Source organism: Mesocricetus auratus, unplaced genomic scaffold, assembly GCF_017639785.1.
Source record: "Mesocricetus auratus isolate SY011 unplaced genomic scaffold, BCM_Maur_2.0 Super-Scaffold_100019, whole genome shotgun sequence".
Classification (NCBI taxonomy): domain Eukaryota; kingdom Metazoa; phylum Chordata; class Mammalia; order Rodentia; family Cricetidae; genus Mesocricetus; species Mesocricetus auratus.
In genome coordinates this window covers 19,212,265-19,234,367 of record NW_024429200.1, presented here as the reverse complement: position 1 = coordinate 19,234,367, position 22,103 = coordinate 19,212,265, and the positions used below count along the sequence as shown (strand labels likewise).

At 41.7% G+C, this 22,103-nt stretch overlaps 1 protein-coding gene across 3 annotated transcripts in view; it reads right to left on the bottom strand.

Annotated features, from left to right (window-relative positions):
- The window catches only part of Tspan12 (tetraspanin 12), a 64,375-nt gene that overhangs the window by 10,435 nt on the left and 31,837 nt on the right, over positions 1–22,103 (bottom strand). For all 3 annotated transcript variants that reach the window (XM_013119120.3, XM_013119121.3, XM_005078044.4), the window contains 3 exons: positions 19,135–19,209; positions 15,171–15,278; positions 11,107–11,250 (listed from right to left, as the gene is read on the bottom strand). In XM_013119120.3, the coding sequence (XP_012974574.1) occupies positions 11,107–11,250; positions 15,171–15,278; positions 19,135–19,209 (327 nt within the window). The remainder of the gene's footprint in view (positions 1–11,106; positions 11,251–15,170; positions 15,279–19,134; positions 19,210–22,103) is intronic.

Below are 22,103 nucleotides of genomic sequence, written 5' to 3'. Positions count from 1 at the left end.
ATTATGCTGAATATCAGTGAATCATTTCCAGAAGTGCTTAAAGTCAGATTAGCTTTCCAAACCAACATTCTGCCATGTGTGGTCATTTTCCTCTCCTTTCCTTCTCTAAATTTGTCACAGAAATAGCGCTGGCATTTAGTTTTCATTTTTGCACCGCTCCTCTTGAAATAATTAAATCAGAACATAACCCTGAACTTATTTTGAGCCACTGAACTGAGGTTTATACTTTTACAGTGTAAAACTGAATTGTTGAAAAGTAGGACATTAGGTCTAGACAAAACAATTGGGGTATTTGCTTGCAAGAGCTGTCACCGTTCACAGACATGTAGTTGTAAACACAAACATCTTACGAGCGAGCAAAATGGGTTTCATTTTTATTCACCATAGGAAAAAATTGAATTTCATTCGTTTGATTATTTGCAGATAAAATATTCTGAATTGATTTTGCTTGAACATGCTTTCATCTTAAATAAAGCCACATAAGCCCTATGCTAATAATCTCAGATAATTCAAAGTTATGAATAAGACTTCTTGGCTCACCTATTTTCCATGTCACAATATTAATATTCTGGCCAACTATTAACCATAAATAACAATGCTACATTTATGAAAGGGGAAAAGAAAAACCACATGAATCTACATTTCCTGGCATCTATTTGAAGGCATGTCAGGATACCTCATTTCACTCATAGAAATTATACACTTGAAATTATTCTCTGATCTATCTCCAAAATGAGTTTCTAAAATTGGAAGAACACCCACGGCTTTTCAGTACTCAATATTCCCAGGCCACATCAGTACCCCAGGCAAGCCTTGAAATGGTTATAAAGATAAAGAAAGTATAAGTAAGATCTAGTCGCCAACATATGCACAGAAGTATTGATATTTTTGTAATTGATTTCTGATCCTAAGCATGACTCTCAAGTTTGAAGTGACTGTGGTAATTATCAGGTACAAATATATAATCTTCAGTTTAATTTCTTTTTAGAATCCAAGAACTGAATGACATCAGTTCATGAGTTCATAGGTGTTAAACAGGTTGGTCAAAAAATTCTTCACTAAGAATCTTAAATCCATCAGGATAATAAGTGTTTCCTTAAAGAAAAAACTTGGACAGCATACACAAACAAAACTTCCTGTCCTCTAAAGAGTAGAGTTTATCCAGGCACAAGAAACATGAATGCAGAAGTCACTTTATAATTTTTGAATGCACGACAGGTTCTCACAGCTCACTGAATCTTTATAATGTCCACAGAACATAGGCAAAAATTACCAAGTATGAAAAACAGCTTTTGCTGAACATTTTGCAATTTTATCAAAACTGCATATAAAGAGACTAGTCTAACAACTCAACAGGCACACCCAGGTTTCCACAGCAGAAGAGGTCCCATGCCTGCCTCACACTAGGGTTTATTTATGGGTCCCAACTAATGTGATTTGTCCACCCATAGCACAAATTCTAATTGATATTAGTAATAAAATACAGATATTGGGGTTAAAGCTGAAGGTCAGAGAAGAAAAGCAGCCAGCAACTAGAGAGTTCTCACCTCTACCAATGCTCAGACCGAAGGGGCGATCCTGTCTCAGACTGCAATCTCAAGACTGCAACTGTCTCCACAAACATCAGACTGCACTGAGCCTCTGTCTCCTCCTGCCTTATATTCCTCTCTCCACCCAGCCACATAACTCCTGTCTCTACCTCCTTAGTGCTGAGATTAAAGGCATGTCACTCCCAGTGTGATCACCTTTGTGTGAGCTTTGTTTCTCTTTTAGACTGATCCACTATCATGTAGCCCAGGGTGGCCTTGAACTGAAAGAGATCCATCTGCCTGTCTCCCAAGTGCTGGCATTAAAGGTGTGTTATCACCTCTGCCTGGCCTCTAGTGTGGCTAGTTTTGCACTCGGATCTTCAGGCAAGCTTTATTTGTTAAATCATAAACCAAATATCACCACACCCACCATAATTGTTCAGCTACCAGAAGGGGGTAAAGGAAAAACTACAGAATATCAAAATCCTTAACCTGAAAACCCCTCCTTCAGGTATCACACAAAATCACATAGCCAGAAGACGCAGCCTTTTCTGTTTCTATGAGCAAAATGACGGCCGCACAGCTAGTTGAAAGCCTGACTGCAGATCACTGCTTTTTCTATTTAAGTCAATAAACCCTTTAATAAATTGCTGTTATTGGCGTCATTAGCCACCACTGTGCACTGAAAATGTGTGTTTGTTTCATGTCCAGTGGTGTACTGTTTCTCTTCGCACTGTTGATATCTTATCTCACAGACAAGACATTTGAGGAGTGTGAACACACTCAGCTTGCCCTTGATCGTGTAGCCAACACTTGAGACATTTAAGCCTGGGCTCCTGGAACAAGCAGACTCAAGTCCCTTGCAGCCTTTACAACCCGAGGCTACTTTCCACGAAAGGCTGATAACACTGAAGAAATTGTCTTGGGGCTTTAGGGAGGCATGCCTTCAACATGCTTACTCAGAACCTCATGTGAGTGAGTCTCCTACTTGAAAAACTCAGAGAGGCAGGCAGATCTCTGTAAGTTCGAGACCAGCCTGGACTACCAAGCGAGTTCCAGGACAGCCTCCAAAGCCACAGAGAAACCTTGTCTCGAAAAACCAAAAAAAAAAAAAAAAAAAAAAGAAAGAAAGAAAAACTCAGTTATCTGTCAGGGCTTGCATACACCCTACCCTAAAGATGACTATGAAAAAACACTGCAGAAGCAAGGTCTTATGACATCCTCCTGCCCCCCTCCCCTTTTCTCTTAAAGCCAGGTGCATGGATAGACACCAGACTTCCAGTCCTCTGAAGCAAGTCATAACACCTAAGAACGACTTTTCTAATCTCCTCCTCCCTGTGGAAATCCAGTGACAGTTGTCTAGCTCCACATTGAGGGGCCGTCGGGAAATGGAACAAAGGATGTCTTGCTGACATCTTTCCTCTCGGGTTGATCATCACAATCTCACATCCCTCTTGTCTGGACATATTTCTCCGCTACTCCACACTTCGTTCACTGGATTTCAAGGAACAGTGTTCTCTGGGTGTTTGTGTTTTCCTTGCTCAAGGTACCTTCTCATGTAAAAGTTCTCCTGAGGAAGTTTAAGCTGTCTTACAGCAGCGTCGGCCGTGGTCCTTTGGTTGGTGAGGAAACAGTAGTGTCCTTTGCCTCCCCCGTAGCTTTCAACCCTTGAGTGAGGGAAGCCAAAGCCCCGACAACATGTAGACAGCCTTTCTGAAATAGGCTTTGGTCCCATGCCACATCCGTTCCTTCTGCCCAGGGCCCTAGAGGAAAGTAGGAGTAACTCTACAAGTACTTAGAATCACCATTGGCCCCTGAACAAACTTGACCTCAGAGCTGACTGGCAGTCCAGGCTGCTCTAGGAACGAGCAACAAACTCCCACCTCATCCAAGCCATTGACCTAGTCTTTCTTTACCTCGCACCCACTAAATCCATATCTCCAGCTGAATTCTGCCTCCTGAGCTCCAAACTGTGTCCTGGGTTCCTGCATCAACCTGCACCTAACCACAGCCTTCAATGCAGCGTTTCAACAATGGAACCGATAGCGGCCAATGACCCCCGGCCCCTCCGTACAGGCTTCATCTATCCTGCGTCCAAATCAAAGCCAACACGTTTTCAGCCTCGCTGCCATCACCCACAGCCTGCACCTACTCTCTCCATTCTTGACTTCAAGTGCCTTCCGCGAGCCTTCCCTCCAGCCCATTCTCAGTGCCATACGCTGAATGCTAGCCCTTACCATCACACGAATTATCCACCAGTCTTCTAATTTTCCTACCTCAAGCCAGGATCATCAACCTTAGTTGCCCACCCATCCCCTTTTCACAACACCAGCATGACGATTTTTCAGGGCAGACTTAAAGTTATTGCTGTGTAACATGCTTTGCCAAAATACGATAAAGGTTTCTTATGGCACTACATTGTGCCGGCAAGCACCACTAGTCTCTATTAATAAAGCGGAGGAGGAAAGCGGTCCTTTTTGAACAGTGAATAAGGAACAGGAAACTCGCAATTGAACTGCATCAAGAAAGACAGCGAGGGAAGAGAACAATGCGTCTGTATACCTGCAGCCAGATTAGATCAAGTGAAGCCTGAAGATAAAAGGCCCGGCCCCCACCAGCGGCAAACAACCCAAACTAGTCCTGCAGGGGCTTTGATAAAACAGGTAATAATACTCCAAGCCAGAGTCAACCTGATCCTGCTGGCAGTTTAGAAAGAGATAATGAAGCCAGAAGAGAGGCAGGAGGGAAGACCTCTGTGTTTGTATAAAGAACCCTGAGAAAGGAACTTCTTGGGGAAATTCCATCTAAATAACCACTGAGCCTGAAAAGCTGCCTACCGTTTACCATCTGGGCAGGGGGGCTCTCTGTGTGTTTATCTGGTAGTGGAGAGTCATTATTAATAAATCAGCATCCCAGGACTACTTTGTCCTAAGCCTGCCTTTCATAGAAATGCCTTAAATTTGTGAGCACGTTTCGCCTTTTGACTAGGCAATTACAGTATAAAATCTGCGTGTTAGCAGAACATATGGGGCTATTCATAACCCAGGCCGCTCTCTGTGCCTCACAGTGACAGGCCATTCTCTTCACTTGCTGTCACTTCTAACTTTGTACCATGGCTTAGCTGGAAATGGCCTTTACTGCCACCTGCCAATCAAATGCTTTCTTCAGTTGGGTAGCACCTACTTACCCGTTAGACTGAAAGGCCTGTGAGATACCATCACTGCTATGGATTCCTGCACATCTGGAGCACAAAGACGATGACAACTGTTTCACACCAGTTCCTTTCTGTGCCCTCCTTCAAGAGGATCTAAATCTTACTTCATTTTCTAGCCCCTGTTGTGACTATTCAACCAGTGTCTTGGCCAACGTGCCCAAAGGTCTAAACTCCTCCTCCTTCCCCTCCCTGTATTTCTCTGTAATTCTCACTCCTGATTTCCTGTCTGTCTCATGTGTGAAGACTTGCTTGGTCCTGAGGAGAATCCCACACAAACTGAAGAACAGGAGGACCTAGGTGAAAGTCAGCTGCCCCTATCAGTAGGTAGAGCTTTACAAAAGGCCATACTTACTTCTCACCAGAGCACTTTGTATCTTTGCTGTATTTCTACCTCAGCTCAGAGATGCTAGGGAAGATTATAGTAGGATGTCACTTGTGAAAAATGCTTCCGTACACAAAGAACACTAATCGTTAGAATTGGTTGACAATTTTAACAGGAGAGGGATATTAACAAACAGCGGGGACGGCGGGGACTTCTCAGAAAAAAAAAGAAAGTGTATACTGATTATTTTTCAGGTACAGAATACAAGAGAGATCGGCAATAACCAACCCACACAGCATCTCCATGATGATAAACAGCGTGAATTTATTATACTCAGCCCATACATCATTCAATACACTAATGAGAGTAGGAAGACTTCAGACAGTACTGATGACCAGATTCTAGGTTATCCTTAGTTCTTTTCAACTACTCCATGTCCATCGGTATGCCACACTTTTAGCAAGAATTCTTCCGTTGGTTTACCTAGAGTTCCACGTTCTTCTATCTCATCCTTCACCCCACATCCCATTGTGAAAGTCCGATCACATTAGTCAGCCATCAGCAAGAACTCTATTGACTCCTGATAGCTCAAATCCCCCTTTCTCCTAAGGTTTCCTTTGAGTAACCTTCCATTCCCTGATGCTCACCTGCATCTTAATTAAGGCCCTGCCCCTGGTACCCAATCAATGATGTATTTGAAGATTGTTGTATACTAGGTTTTGTCCAGGTTCACTATGTCCTGAAGGCTAAGGAACAGAAAAAAGGGGACATACCCTCACTTCCACACTTATTGCCCTTTCTGACTTTCTTTATTCATGGATGTAGTGGAAGAAGCTACCATGTAAAGCAGTGGTTCCCAACCTCCCTAATGCTATGATCCTTCAATACAGTTCCTCATCTTTGGTCACTGAACGATAATTATTTTCATTGGTAGTTCGTAACTGTAATTTTGCTACTGTTATGAATCATAATGTAATTGTCTGCTATGTAGGGCATCTTATATGTGACCCCATGTGAAAGGGCTGTTTGACCACAAAGGCTTGGGACCCACAGGATGAGAACCACTGATTTAAGTCGTATGTGGTTTATAGCAACACAATTGCTTGAGATAAATTCACTTATTATTTGAGATTCATACCCAACCCATGAAACTCAGAAAGTTTAAAGGAAAAATGTCCCAAAGGCACCTGCTATGTGAGGGGTATCACTCTGCCCTGCCCCACATACATCACTGAGACCATCACTTTTTTTGAGAAGATATGTGTATCGCTTGGCTTTCTGCCCGCCTTTGCTTTACATTTTGAGTGGGCCCATTTGAATCATGGCTGGTATGTTCCCATTAAGCTTCATCTTACATGATTACACAAACACTTCCTAAGAATGGAATACCACAAAGCCAGTGATCATTGGTTCAGGCCACCTGAATCTTGGCACCTGCAGTTTCCTGAGATGGAGCACGAAGCCTCTGGGTTCCCTTGAAGGGCCTGTTTGTTTCCCATCTGAGATAAGGACTACAGTTATTCTCCCAAACAAAGGCCCTTAAAGATTCGATGACAGCTGCTTAACAGCAATACGCACACAAAACACTGAGAGTGAGTTTGTTTGAGGTGTAACTTATTGTTCTACCAAGAGCCCACAGCCATGGGCAGCAGGTCTGGGAATCCCAGCCGTGTGAAACTTCCTAACATCTTGTATTTTCTGCTTCTCTCGGTTTGTTTTCTCCAGACCAAGCCAAACAATGCACGTTTATATGGGAGAAAGGAGGCATGCAGCATGCTGAATTTCACCAACATCAGCTCTGACTTCAAAGCCTGGCTGAGACCACGTCTACCATCCAGCATTAGAGGGCATGGTTACACAAACACTTCCTAAGAATGAGGTACCACAAAGCCAGTGATCATTGGTTCAGGCCACCTGAATCTTGGCACCTGCAGTTTCCTAAGCCAAAAATAGTCTACACAAGCTTCGCCCAGCTGGGTCCATGTCACCAATTGGTTTCAGGTAAAATTGTACCCATTATGACAGCCTCATGCTACCCAAAGAAGCTTCCTCATCGATAAAGCCTCACTCCAGTACTGAGTTCAAAGCCCTCAAAGTGTTTACTAACACCTGTTTTCTTTTCTTTCTGTAATAGCCTTTTTCTTGTTGTTACTAAATGTCTATATTACTACCCTTTTAAGTTATCAGTGAGAATTTTATCCACAACATTCTACGCTGCGTATGGAACTCAAGATAATCACGAAACATTTTGGGTAAATGAATACAGAAAATCAAAGTGAGAGTCAGAGATAGTCACACCTGTAATTACATTTTATTCAAGTGTGTATGCCTCTTACTATGGACATTCAAGGATTTGTATGCTGAACCTAACTGCACCTCTGGTGAGAATATTTCAAAAATGTGCAGTTGTTGCTGTATTTCTGCCCTATCATTTTTCACAGGTTTCAAAATCTGTCATAAAATATTATTGGGTCAGGGAACCAGGCAGGCCACCAGATGGTTGAGAGTGATTTATTTCCCCGATTTCAGACTTCTAAAGAAAGAGGACAGGAAGAAAGCCAGTACTTATCTCTGAGCTTACAGAATATGGGAGATAAAGGGACCTTGAAGTCCATCTAGCACAGATTCACTCTTAATTTAAAAACTCATTCTAAAGGCCCCAATGACGTAACCATCTGACCTTGACTTTAATATTTTCGGTGATGAGACGGTATCTTACAAGATAACCTGCTTTGTGGTTGGCCAGAGGTTGATGAGCAAGGTCTTCCTCCCATTGATGCAAACTTTCATTCCTGTAACATCTGTCCCTGGGAGCAATACTCTGAATGTCTCATTCCTGGTATGAATTATGAACTTTGAGATGTTTGAAAACGTCTAAACTAGTTTCCCTTAGATTTCTCAACTTCCAAAGAATCCTCTCAAATCCCCCAGTTCTTACTCACTATGTCTTCTTTTAAACACCCATTTTGTTACTGGGTGATCTTAGGATGCTAATCTCTTAATTATGGACCTAATTGTACTTGAGCTATAAAGCTACTAAACGATCCACTCTCGAAAGTCAATAATGCGTATAACTGTGTACGGTTATCATTACTAATATCAGCATCGGTTGTTAATTGTAAAATGCCAAAGCAGATTACTCCGATACAACCTACCTAACCAGAGGTCTGTGTCTGAAATCAATTTATAATTGCTCATATCAGCTAATGGAAAGTTTCCTGACTAAAATAGGAAGATATTTAGATTGATCTGGGTTACCAGTTTGCACAAGTGCCACAAAATGGCTTCTTCCATCCTTTCTATTAGACATCCTGAAAACAAACCGCCGAGAGTAAGCATCCCATTATGAAGTGAGGCACTAGCAGAACTAATCTAAGCCACTCTGGGGGAAAAAATAACTGAGTTTTACAAGAAGAAAATTCCAGCAAATAAGAAAGTGAACAAATTTCAGCTAAATAAAGGAAAACTGAGGAGAGATTAGCCACGTCCAGGCTTTGCAGAGCTGCACAGTGGCGCTGCCTTCACACGTCTCCACCCTGGCTCTAACCATCATCACCAAGGCAGACGCCACGTCACTGGGCTGGGCTGAAGCCCAGTCATTTTCACTACTGACTTGCTGCTTGTCAGAACCGACCAATGAGCAAGATTTACAGTAGGAACACGGATAGGATGCAATTCACATGTCTACATGTGTGTATGCTCTAACCATGTTCTTTTAAGCTATAACTCATTTAATCCCCACATTAGTTTCTATTTAACAGTCTCTTGTGTTTTGTAGCACAGAAAACTCTGGCTTGGTGGCATTTCATCATGTCCTACAACATCCGCTAGACAACAGAACAGTGGACTTTCACCTGAGCACAAACACGGAGAGGCCTAGAAACATTGACTCCATGATGCCTTGTTCAGTTAACTTTAACTGATGTATCCTTTGTGTCATTGGAGCCAACTGCATCTAATCATAACATGTTCAAAATAATCAAAGCCAAACACCATATTTTCAGTAATGTGAGGAATCACAATACATGTTTTTATTATCTTTTATAATAAACAAGCTGAATTACTCAGTTGTTACAAAAATACCAATTGTAGGTTAGGCTATGACCTTGAAAATTTTATGTTTAATGTGTTCTCTTCACAGTTCAGGATGTGATTTTATGACAACTGGGTTGTTTAGGATGTAATGAAGTGAGCACGAACCCAGATTGCAGAACGGTGGGCTCCAAGGTGACCTTTCAGGGGAAATCTGGAGACAGAAAGACACATAGAAAATACCAAGCGAAGAGAAAAACACAGGTCAGGACAGCTTTTTGACAAGACCAGAAGCTGGGGGAGAGGTACACTGTGCCCTTCTGCCTGGACTTTGGAAGAGGCTGACCTCTCCTTGCAAACATGGTGACCGGGAACTTCTACTCTGTAGAACTGCAAGCCTGTCTCTGTTGCTGAATCCACTCAGCTTGTAGCACTGTGGAAATTAACTCGGATCAATCAGCACACAGTCTAAACTATGCATCTCCACAACTGACTTTGGTCGGTAGCCTTTTTAAAAAATGAACAGACAATGCTGAGTGGTGAAACAGCAACAAAAAAAGCATATTCTCCCACAGTAAACAAAAGGCATATATCTTAAACATTCGGAGGCTGGCGCGTGCACAGATACACACACACACACACACACGGGCAAGTGTGCACACACACACAAACACACGCGAGCACATGCACAGATACACACACACACACACGGGCAAGTGTGCACACACACACAAACACACGTGAGCACATGCACAGATACACACACACACACAGGCAAGTATGCACACACACACACACACATGGGCAAGCATGCACGCGCACACAACACACGGGCAAGCGTGCACACACACACACACATGGGCAAGCTTGCACACACACACTGGCAAGCGTGCGTGTGCACACACACACACACACCCTCAGATGTTTTATTATTACAGTCATATCACAGATACACATAACACCAATACATATCCTCACTCCAAGTATTTATGTTAAGCCCCAAGAGTTCAGCATGCCCCATGGCTGCATGACCACAGGTAGAAATGTACTTACTGCAACTAAATAATGAACTTTGAATTTAATTACTTGATTTAATGAAAATAACCACACATAGCCAGTGACTACTGTAAAACTTTAATTTTTTTCATGTATTGAATCCCGTGTATATGTGTGTATGCCTGAATTTAGAGACATGCATGTGTGTGCAGGAGCCTGGGGGTCATATCCCCTGGATCTGGAGTTACAGATGGGTGTGAGCCACAAAATGCTGGGAACTGAACCCAGGTTCTCTGGAAGAGCAGTAATTGTTCTTAACCACACAGAACCTTCCAGCCCAGCTACAGTAAAACTATACATGTTAATCCCATTATTGACTGGGAAAACACTAAATGTAAAGGGATGTAAAAACTCTTAAGAAATGGCAACTGATGACTAGGATAAATTCCAGAAGAACACACAATATGTAAACTTTTGGCACCAAATGATTAATTCAAACCCTGTAAGAAAAACTGCTTCAGCAAACCAAAACTGAGGTTACCAGCTGTCACCAGCAGGGGGAACCAAAGAGCAACACACGGGCTTTTCTCGGGAGAGTTTTCTTTCCCCTAAATCAGGGCCCTAAACCAGTTTCCCCCGGAACTGCAGAGATAGGCTTCCCACAGATCCATTCAGCTACACAATCCACACACATTTACTTTCAAAGGAACCCTAAAACACACTAGAAATTGGCTCTAAGTACTAGAGTGTACAATCTAATCAACTGGAAGGGTTGGGTTTTTTTAATAATAAAATAAAATGTAATTAAGGATGGAACTAGATCTTTCCCACTCTCCTTTGTTAAAATGTGGTTAGTGATAATTTTTCTTCACTTTGTCCTCTTGCTGCTGCACTTATCAGAGAAAAATTTGAGGCCTAAAGATTTGAATAGAAGGTGAAATTTTAATCAGAACGCTGTTGAAGGTTCTTTTGGGAAGTTTTGCTCTTGGTATGATGACCGCGCTTGGTCTTACCTCTTGGTAAAGGTCACTGAGGTCTTCCTGGTGGGCCTGCTTGGAGCATCCTGGGAATTCCCTAACACAGCAGGAATCTGGAGGCCAGTCCATCTCCGTCATTTCCAGCCAGTCAGTGAAGTACACCACACCACAGCACTTAAACTACAAAAGAGTTAGCGGTCACACTTAGAAACTACACAAAATAGTTTCTGTTTAACTCGAGAGATGCGAATGATGCCTTAAATGCTTGTGCTCAGGGCTAAGCTCACCTATCAGCTAAAGCTGTGTGTGCATTCTATACTGGCGGCAGACACATCACAAGGGAATATCAAAGTAAACATCTCATAATGGAACGGTTCCAAACAGCAACACCCACCCCGCCTAAAAGCCAACATGAGTCTCACTCTCCACCTCTAGGATCTTCCGCGGATGATCACAACAATGACAGATTTCACACACATCCTTACAAATTCAATAGCTGAACTTGTGTTACATTAACTTCTAGTCAGTTGAAAGTAGTTAATCGTTTTACTGATTGGCCATTCAGTAACATGCTACTCAACAAATTCAACTATTGTGATAAAAGTTTCCAAAAATTCTATGGAAAGACTTGATGACCAAAGCCCACGTCACAAAGGTTACCAGCCAATCTTAGGTTCCTTAATCCAGGCAAAAAAGTTTATAAATAATTTGTCCAACTTGGTATCACCCAATAGAATGGAGTTCTTGATCTACTATCATATTGTATCATTATAAACTCAAAAAAATGATGATGTTCCTAGTTTGAATGTAGTTGGACTTAAAGTAAGTATATCTTTCTCTATGCCATGGTTAAGCAGACTGCTTTGTTTTGCTGTACTTTACATTGATTATTAAAAAACTTTGATGAAGGCTTATAAACACTGCTTGAAGGCAGGTGCAGGCTGGATTCAGAAAAATAACTGTGACGAGGAGAGCTTTGCACTTGGATAAAAGAGAAATTCTCTGCACACAGTGAGAAGGAAGGAATATGGGAACTCACAGAGAAGAACCCTGCCAAGAGTTACGGCTATGTAAATTACATAGCCCAGGAGACCAATCTGTGCTTGGATTAACACTGAAGCACAAAATATCACAATCCGGTGCCATTTCAAAGTTTAACCAAAACTTGGAAGAATTCTGAATTCCTCATGCAACAGCAAGCGAGGAAAATGCTCAATATACTGGGTATGTTTTCACTCTCTGTGCCTAAACAGCTTATGATTTAACGAGCTTATGATTTAGAAAGAAAAAAAGCATCTGAAAAGCACTCTGAATGGTAATCACTGGGAGCCATTAATAGCAAGGATTTTGAGAAATTTTAAAAATACTTTCTCCATTGTTTCAAAACCATGGGTGTGAGCCGGGCGTTGGTGGCTCACGCCTTTAATCCCAGCACTCGGGAGGCAGAGGCAGGCGGATCTCTGTGAGTTCGAGGCCAGGCTAGACCGACAGCCTCCAAAACAATACAGAGAAACCTTGTCTCGTAAAAACAAAACAAAACAAAACAAAACAAAACCATGGGTGTACCACAAGCGTCACAACAGAGACACATCCTGAGCACTACAAATGTAACATAAATGTCACAGATTGACTAATCTGATGTCACACACTGATGCAAAGCATTTGGAAGCCTGAAAATAAGGGTCAGAATTAAGACTCCCCTTTCTAAATGCTGTAAACTATTACATTTTGATACCACATTTTACCCAGAAACAGCCACTTCCCTCAGTCCCTAGCCACATAAGACCTTTTGGAGCTGATGTCACAGGGCAGGTCTCAGAGCCTTCTACCTCCAGCCTCAGTGGAGTGGCCAACTAATCTGGCTTTGTCAGGAAATGAAGATTTTCACAGCAGTGGCTTTTCCAGATAACTTAAATATGCCATGTTCGGTGCCAACATTGTTAAGGAAACACTAACATCCGTTCTCTTCTCTGTGGTTGTCTTGCCTGCCCAACAGAGGAGACTGGGTCTGTACAGAGGCTTCCTGAACCTCCTTAAGGTGAACTCAGCATTACACCAGTACACGCCTGTGTCTACCACTACCTGACAAGACTGTTTCCCCCCAAGTTGATACTACATCAAGCTGTAGAAAATAGAATCACTATTTTACATGTAAATAAATTGAGGCCCTTGATGGGTGACGTTACTTTCCAAAGTCATAGGTCAGTGTAAGGCAGCATCTGTGGTTCCAAAGTATACAACCGTTACCATGTTAAAATAAATATATTTCTTAAATGGGGTTAAAAAATTAGTGTCACTAAGAATTATGCAAATTTGATTCAGTTATGTTACATGCACAGGGTACCAGGGAATGAGGAGTTTCGAGGGCTAAATCCTGACCATGTGATTTTCTGGTCCATGATTTATTGGAGAAGAAAGCCATCCTTGGCTGAGTTGTCTCTCTCCATCTAAACCTCCATGTTAAAATTCTAGCCCTCATGTCACAGAATGCAACTGTTTATGGTGAAAGAGACATTAGGAATAACTAATTTCAAATAAGGCCATCATCATGGACCATAACTAGGTACGAATAACATCCTTATAGGAAGAGGAAAATTAAACACAGCACACATACGGTCAAGACAATGAGAAGACATGGGATTAAAGCCATCTACAAGCCGGTGGAGAGGCTTCAAAAGATATCAATATTGCCAACCTTGAACTTTCAACCTCTAGAATTGAGAACAAACACGTGGACTAAGGGACCCTGTCTGTGACACTTAACTGTGGCAGTCCTATCAGATTAATATAAAGAGTTGCAAAGTCTTCCAGGTATTTGGAAGTATTCACCACGCCTTTTATGTGAACTAGCATTGTGGAATAAGAGGGAACCTGCCAAGAGAAACTAGCATGTAGCATCCGCAGTGCTTGTAAACTGTCCATGGAGGTAGAGGCCCCCTATAAGGAGGAGAACAAGGTCCCTGTTCCTCAGCCTGGTTTCGGGCAGTTTGTTGCATCAGTTCCAGGAAATAAAGACTCCGGAGCTCTACCCAGGGCAACCCCCGAAAACGGCTTCATGTGTCTTCTCATTGCACTGCTTTTTACTAAATTTGTGCAACAAACAAAGTCAGGAAACAATGAAATAACAGGAAATCTGCGCGACGCTGATAATTTTACCATCTCAACAACTGAGACACAAAGCCAGGTTTGGAGATTGTCTTAGACTTGAATCTCTGCCACAGGCATAGACAGGGATGGCTGTCCAGTGACGCTCATTCTCCCATGCCTCATAGTCCCGAGCAAGAGAAAGGAAAGCAAACTGAGATACTTGGTCTTCTAGAACTGTCATGTCGCTCACAAGGAAAATGCTCAGAAGAGATGGTTTAATGCCAAGAGCAATGAGTAATCTCAAGACACTGGATTTTAAGCGTCTAGGAAACAGTTCCTGCTTAAGACACTCTGATGAAATGCAAAAGACATTTGGAAGAAAGGTATATTTTGTAGTGTCAGCATAGGCTAAATGAGATAAGGTCAATGGTACCATTGGTTCACTCTTCTTACTGTGCTCAGCACCCCACGAGGTGAATACCTGTACCATTCCTATGTGATAAGTAGGGAAACTGAGACCTAGGGAATTCAGTAAAATGACAGAATGTAGCAGAGCTACGATTTGAACCAAAGACATCCTGACTAGAAAAGAAAAAAACAGACTGATAATGATGATCACACTAACAAAATTCGCAAATGGAAGCAACCTCTTAAAGTGTTGAAATAATGTTTAAAACACAGGTAACTCTAAAAGTAGTAAAATGACGATAAAAGAGAAATGTGTAAGTAAAACTTTGGCTATTTATTAGGTAACTCATGAAAAAGAAACTTCACAGTAATTGGGCCAAACAGCTTCCAGACAGGCACATGTGACCAGAAGGAATGAGGTGGGAATATGGGAATGAGAGATGAAAAGACAAGCAGGGATGACTCGAGGCATTGCAGAGGGTAAAAAACTGCACGGGCTTTCAGATTTCACTGCAGAAAATCATCAACGCCAAGGCTTTGAACACCTGTTTTGACAACTTGCCAATTATGCTACACTTTCTACCCCCAGGAATAGCAGCACTTACCTCTCTCTGAAAAAAATTCCAAGCATGTGTAAGCCATCTATACCTGGGTAAGCCATAATTTGTCATTCTGGCTTTCAGAGTAACCATATCTGACCACTGTACTGGCACCTAAAGATTAAGAAAAAAAGAAAAGAAAATATCAACACACAAGCTCAACCAGCCAGGCAAGACTCACTCGCACTTATAAATCTACACAGTCTTCACCATACTGACCACACAACACCACAGGCAAAGACTCACTCACATGTATAAACCTACAGCCAAAGGCTTACTCACATATGTAAATCTACAACCTAGAGCACACTGACAACACAACACCACAAATATACAGAGTGTGTTATAGCTGACACATACCATTTTAATTTATACTTGCTGAGAACCTAAATTAAGCTCATACCAACACACCTTCCATTCAAGAAACTGACATGGAGATCTAGAACTAAGATATAGGAAGGGGAATTGCATATACGCCTCTAAAACAGTGGTTCTCAACCCCCCTAATGCTGTGACACTTTAATACAGTTTCTCCTGTTGTGATGACCCCCACCATAATATTCACCATAATATTTTCATTGCTACTTCATTACTGTAAATTTGCTACTGTTATGAATGATAATGTAAATATCTGTGTTTTCCAATGGTTTTAGGTGACCTCTGTGAATGGGTTATTTGACACCCCACCCAAAGTCGTGATCCTCAGGTTGAGAGTCCCTGCTCTAAGACCTAAGACCAGGGTAATTTTGAAATATTATTTTAAAAAAACAGTACAATCAGGCTGGAGACGTGGCTCCGTCTATAAAGATGCATGCTGCTCTGGGACCTAAGCTCAGATCTCCAGTATCCAAAAGAGGCTGGATACGGCTACACGTGCCTATAACCCCAGCACTTCAGGCGGTGGGAGGAAGGGCAGAGAGCAGAGGACCACTGCAGCTTAAGGGTACCAACCTAGCAGAAAATGCCAATCCCCAGATTCAGCATGGGATGCTGTGCCAAAGGGACAAAGCAGAGATCGGTGGAAGAGGACACCAGTTTTTCTCTGACCTCAGCATTTGGGCATGGATATGTACACCTGTAGACACTGTGAACACACATGCACACAGGGTACGAATAGATACATACATTTTAATTAAAATTAAATTTTAAAATAGTAATAATAGCCCAGAGGCAGACAGGTGGGTGTCTGTAAGTTCAAGGCCAACAAGGTCTACAAAGCAAGTTCAAGGATAGCCAGACCTACTTCAGGAAAAAAAAATAGTAATATCAGTAGAAGTAAGTTTAAAATTCCTTAGTCACAGAAATTCTTCAATTTTGTTTCTTTTCTAGTTCATTTTAATAATCACTTGGGAATATATAATACAAAAATAGCAAGTTAGTTGGGTATGCATCCTATTCCTGTGGTTTAATAAAGTCTAGAAAACTAGATAAAGTTCAAGCTACCTGCTATAAATTATTATTATCTCATACCCATTAGGGCACAATGTAAGTGGAAATAAAAAAATTCTCGAGAAATATATCATCTGAAACAGTATTATGGACAGATCTTAACTGGAATATCGATAGGAACTGAGCACATAGAAACTATCAAACTAATCGGGGAGCAGACAGATGTCAAGCCTCTTGACTTGGTTAATAGAACAACTTTTTGTAAATTTTTGCTTTCCAAAATCAACACTGGTTATTTCTTCACTGCGGCCACCATCAATCTCAAACCAAATGTGGCAAGAGAACAGAGGACCATTGAGGTTCTGGCACAAAATACTGGGCTCCGGCCATAAGGCACAACACACAGCTTGCTTGCATGAAACAGCTTAGAGCACAAAGCCCATTCTATGTAAAGGTTGGATTCTGTGAAATTTGGCAGATAATAAACTTTAATGGCACTTTTCTTTCACATTGTTATTAGTGCAGAGGCAATAAAAATTGTAAAGCTGACTTTCCTTTCTCTGTAAGGCTGCTCTCCACGTTTCACTTTTAAACAGCCCTTCCTGCCTCTCTCCCAGTGATGTCATGGGGAAGATTTACACAAGCAAAACAATGACGTGTGCCTGTGACTGAAATGGCTGGCAGTATGCATTCACTTGGCGCCCCAGGAGCTGAAGCCATGGAGGTCCCTGCTTAGAGGGCAGCGTCTGAGCAAATGGAAGTTGCTTCATGTTCTTCTGCTTCCCAGCATGGAGAAAGCACCCCTCTCAAGCACACTGATTAACTCATTCCATGCTTCCCAGCTTTGGAGAGTCGCCATTTATCAGGAGGACTCTGACTTCACAACCCAGGTAGAGAATCCATAGAATGAATGGGGAGTGCTGCCTCATGACAAGAACTATAGCACTCAGAAGCTTGAGACAGGAGGGTTGCCATGAATTTGAAGACAGCCTGCATTATGTAGCGAGTTCTAAGCTGGCTTGGACTATGAAGTAGGATCCTGTCTCTAAATTAAATGAATAAATGAGTCCATAGAACGATACTCATTTCAAAAAATATTTTAATTACCAAATAGAACATAACCAAAAAGGAATTATAAGATTTATTTTTCTGTTGTCTGCATGTCAGGGTTGAAGGTTATTTTTGAAAACTGAAAACAGGGTAAATTGCCATATAGCCAAAGCAAAACTCTGGGGCCTTACTACTTTTTCACTGTTCCTAACGTACAAAGTTTCTCCCCTGCATCTCAGTTTTATATTGAGTTAGTTAGGACAGACCCTGTGCCTTCAACTTTCCATAGATTCTGTCTTCTTCCCATGAGTCCTCATAGTGGAGGTATGAGTGTCTTCACGGAGCTATGACTGCTGGCATGGCGGCCTGCACAGGTCAACTTTGACATTAGTCTGCGGTAGCCACTGAGTATCCATAGTCTCAGTACTCTACAGATTCACCACACCTCTAATAACTGTACTGACAACAGAAATGGCATCAGTTTTATTACACAAATGCCTAATGTCTCGCTTATCTCTGAAACAAATACAAAACTATCACCCTCTCTTAAGAGGTCTTGACTTTTTAAATGTTTAAAATTCACCAGAAACTCGCCAGGTGCCTGGACCCCGTCTTTACCCTCCATTTTAACTAGGCACATCTGGACTGGAACAAAGGAACGCACATGATTAAGAGTCACCATTCCAGCTTCCCCAGAAGGCCAAGGACAACACATTGAAAAGCACCATGTTATGGAAACAGAAGTATTCTATGAGGCATGACACCAGTCAGCATTCACAGGCATGCAAAGCGGCTCCATTCCTCACTGGGAAGAAGTGTACTAATTTCACCACTGAAATTATGCAAGGACCAGGGTTGGGGTGGGGAGCTGTTATGGAGTACGGTGCAACTGGCGAAAAAGGCTGAAAAAAAAAAAAACTCCTCATTCATTCTAAGAAAGCTATGAAGGTCTTTTCTAGTGGTTTCAATGACTGAAATAAGAGGAAAATGCTGAACTGCTGTTTTCAAGCAGCCAAATCTCAAGCTGTGAGAGTTTCTACACCACGGTGAGCACACAGCAATTCTTCAAATGCACTTCTTAAAGGGCAATGTGGTTTCCGCTTGCTGCAATCAGGAGATGCTGGCTTCCTCCCTGCTTTCTGCTGTGGTCAGCAAGGATGGGCTTAAAGGAGGAAGTCTAGCACTCTCCACCAAACACACACTAATCTTCCTCGTTACCAACTCAGAAGATGGTGCAATGGTCTTAGAGTAGTTCTAATCCATGATGTCCGTGTTTAAGAAATCCATAAAATTTACAATGTATCATAGTATCCCAAGATAAAGATTTTAAATTATCCCTTGGAAATGTGCTTCAGCCACAGGGGAAAAAAAAATATATATATATATACACACATATATATATATATATGATTTTTCAGAAGTGTCAAGAATGTTCAGCCCTCCCATATCAAGTGATCATGTGAAGTAACGACCATGTAGCAAGTCACTCTCCAGTGCCCCACACTGTGATTCTGTCCCACTGGGAACTCACCATAACCTCCTGCTCGTATGTCCACACACCACAAGCCAGTTCTACACAGAAGATGACAAGTAACGTTCCGAAGTACTGCAGAGAGACAGAGGGAGCATTAGCATGAAACTATCTGAGGGATCATGGCTGCATTGATCTATGACAAAAACACACAGATCCCCTCTTCAGGGAGCACATGGAAAGTTTCCCCAAGCCCGGGGCCAGCTACTGGTAACCATGAGGACTCACCTAAATGGCCTTTTGTTCTGTCATTCCTCAGCTGTTAGAGTAAATCTCTTATAAATGTCAACAGTTTCATTGAGCTAACTAAGAACATATATGATGCAATTTAATAAAGCTGAATTGACTTCATTGAGAAAATCTACCTGGTTCTTTTCACAATGAATGAAGAGATGTCTGCAAGTTCAATGCTTTTCCCTGCTGCGTATTTTCACTTTCTTTTGGATAAGGAGGAGGAGGGCTCCTTTACATTTATAAAAAGGAAAATACAAAAGAAAATCTCTACTACTCATGCTAATTTAAAATGAACAGTAAGTTTCTCCTGTGGGAGGAGGTTTTGGAAGGCAAGCAGAGGCAAATAGGTCACAATGATGAATGCAGTATTGAAAACAAAAATGCAAATAAAGAGTCAGTATTTTTGTGAAATGGAGAATACACAGGATCCTGAACACGGAGCAGATCTGCTACAAAGAGAATAGAGAAGTATAGGCAGATGAAAATGAGGTAAATAGATACACAGATGTAACAAAGCAACAAGGAACACAAACACACCCAGAAGAAAGAAAAGTGAGAGACCAAAATTGAAAGGCAGATTGAAGCCAGATCATGGGGATACCAGATGACCCACTAATGAGTTTTAAACCCATCATATAGGCAGTAAGATGGCATCTCTCTGTGTTTCTGAATAAGAAAAAGACATAAATGGGTTAAATGTCAGGATACTAATCAGTTTGAAAGGGAAGGGCTAAATGATGAGCTGAAAATCTTAGAAGACAGCCAACAGGGGTTTGACCTGAATTTGGCCTTGCAAAAAAGTAGGAAACAAGACCTTCCAACAATTTAGCAAAAGGACATTGGACAACCTGGGTACACAGATGAAGAGATGAAGATGTATCTCCCCAAAGCCGGGGAAGAGGAAGGAGTAAGAACCCTTCTGTGGGAGGACAGAGAAATTGTGCACTTTATTTACAAACTCTAGAAACACATTCCATTAGAAGTGTGACTTCAGAGCTCAGGTACCTGACTGGGGACAGAAAACTATTCTCTTATTGGGACAGAGTAACTTCTGGATAGCCTCCTACTTTTCAAGTTCATAATTTAGTCAAGAGCCTTCTGAACCAGGATGGTCCCACTTCACACACAAGGGAATAAGTACAAAAGTTAGGTCATGTGACTTTTAGGAGTGTGCCTGGTAAATTTGGTGAACTAGATCTTTGCAGAATTGCTCTGTGTGTTCTTCCTTACCACTCCCCATTGGTGGAGGCAACCTTACAGAAGCAACTAGCGAAAACCGAAGAAAGAATAGGCTTCCTACATGTTCTCTCCGCTGATTCCAGCAGGAACAGAACACCACTGAACCCACAGGTCTTCTATTTCCTAGGCAGTATGAGATTGGGTGGGAGCACCGGATGATGGTGCTACCTTCAATTACCTCCTTCCTTGCAATCAGCTCTAGGAAATGCAGACACCAGAATGTGTTCTTTATCACATAGTGAGTCCTTGTTACACTGAATGACAAGTAAAAACAAAGCACGATGAAATGAGAACGGTTGCCTTCCCATGGACAAGAAGAAATCTTCTTAACAAAGGGGATCTTTAGGATTCCAGACAAAAAGAAGTCTCAGAGTAGGAAGTACCCAATGCAAAGCCACTTTGTGGATGAGAGAGTTAATCAAACTCAAGGTAACCACAGTACAGATGTCGCTGGGTCAATAGAGCAGATGCCAGTCAACGATTTGAGGTACAGAGGGCTGGGCAAAAGGACTTTGGATTTTATTCTGAGTGAGTGTGACGAAACCAGTAATGGGTGGCATAATCTGATGCCCATGATGAAAGCATTTCTGGCTACTTTATTTACAGAGAGCAGCCTCCAGGAAAAGCAAGGTCATGAGATTAACAAAAATGATGGCTAGGAGGAGAGGACCACAAAGGAGCACGCTGGCACAGGACTGTCAACTTCCACGCTTGACATTTTCAGGGTCTTTGTTCAAAGTTTGTCAAAAAGAGGAGAGCGATCAAAGATGCCAAAAATTACAGCTTTCTACTATTTCTGTGAAATTGTCCTCGCGACTTAAAAATAGAAACCTCTGCTAGTAGTTTTAACTCACTTCCTTCACATTTCTTGCACTCAAACAAGCAAACAAAAAACACAACTGCATAATCTCTAAGTAATATAGCTCAGAAGCAGGAGCTAGTTGAAAAGATTAAGTTAGCATTTGCTAAGGGGCTCCCATTTCGCCAGGCACCTGTCTTAACATGAATGCAGACATACTCAGCTTCAAGACTCAGATCTCACCTCTACGTGTTACTTCTAGGGATGAGCTGAAAAACTTCAACCTTGAAAAGCCGGCTAGAAGAAATCTGGTGAACTAGGTTACCCCACGTCAGTCTCTCTCTTTAATATTTAAGAAATATTTCAACATGAAAAAGTATGCTTACTACTATGTTACAAAGACATCACATATTCAGGATTTTTCTGCTTAACCAATGTTTTTACCTGTAATTAAAAAAGAAAAGGTAGAGCTATTAGGAGGCAGTGATACTCCAAGGAAAAAATTGCACTAAGGGATACCTTCACAGAGCCTTAACCCAGATTCTTTGTTTCTTTCTTTTTTTGTTGTTGTTTTGTTTGGTTGGTTTGTTGTTGTTTGGTTGATTTTTAATTGAAATTCATGTTCTTTGTATTTCTGTTACGATTATTATCTTTATCTTACTTTTATAGTTTCTTTTTTTTTGTTTTCCTTTGGGAG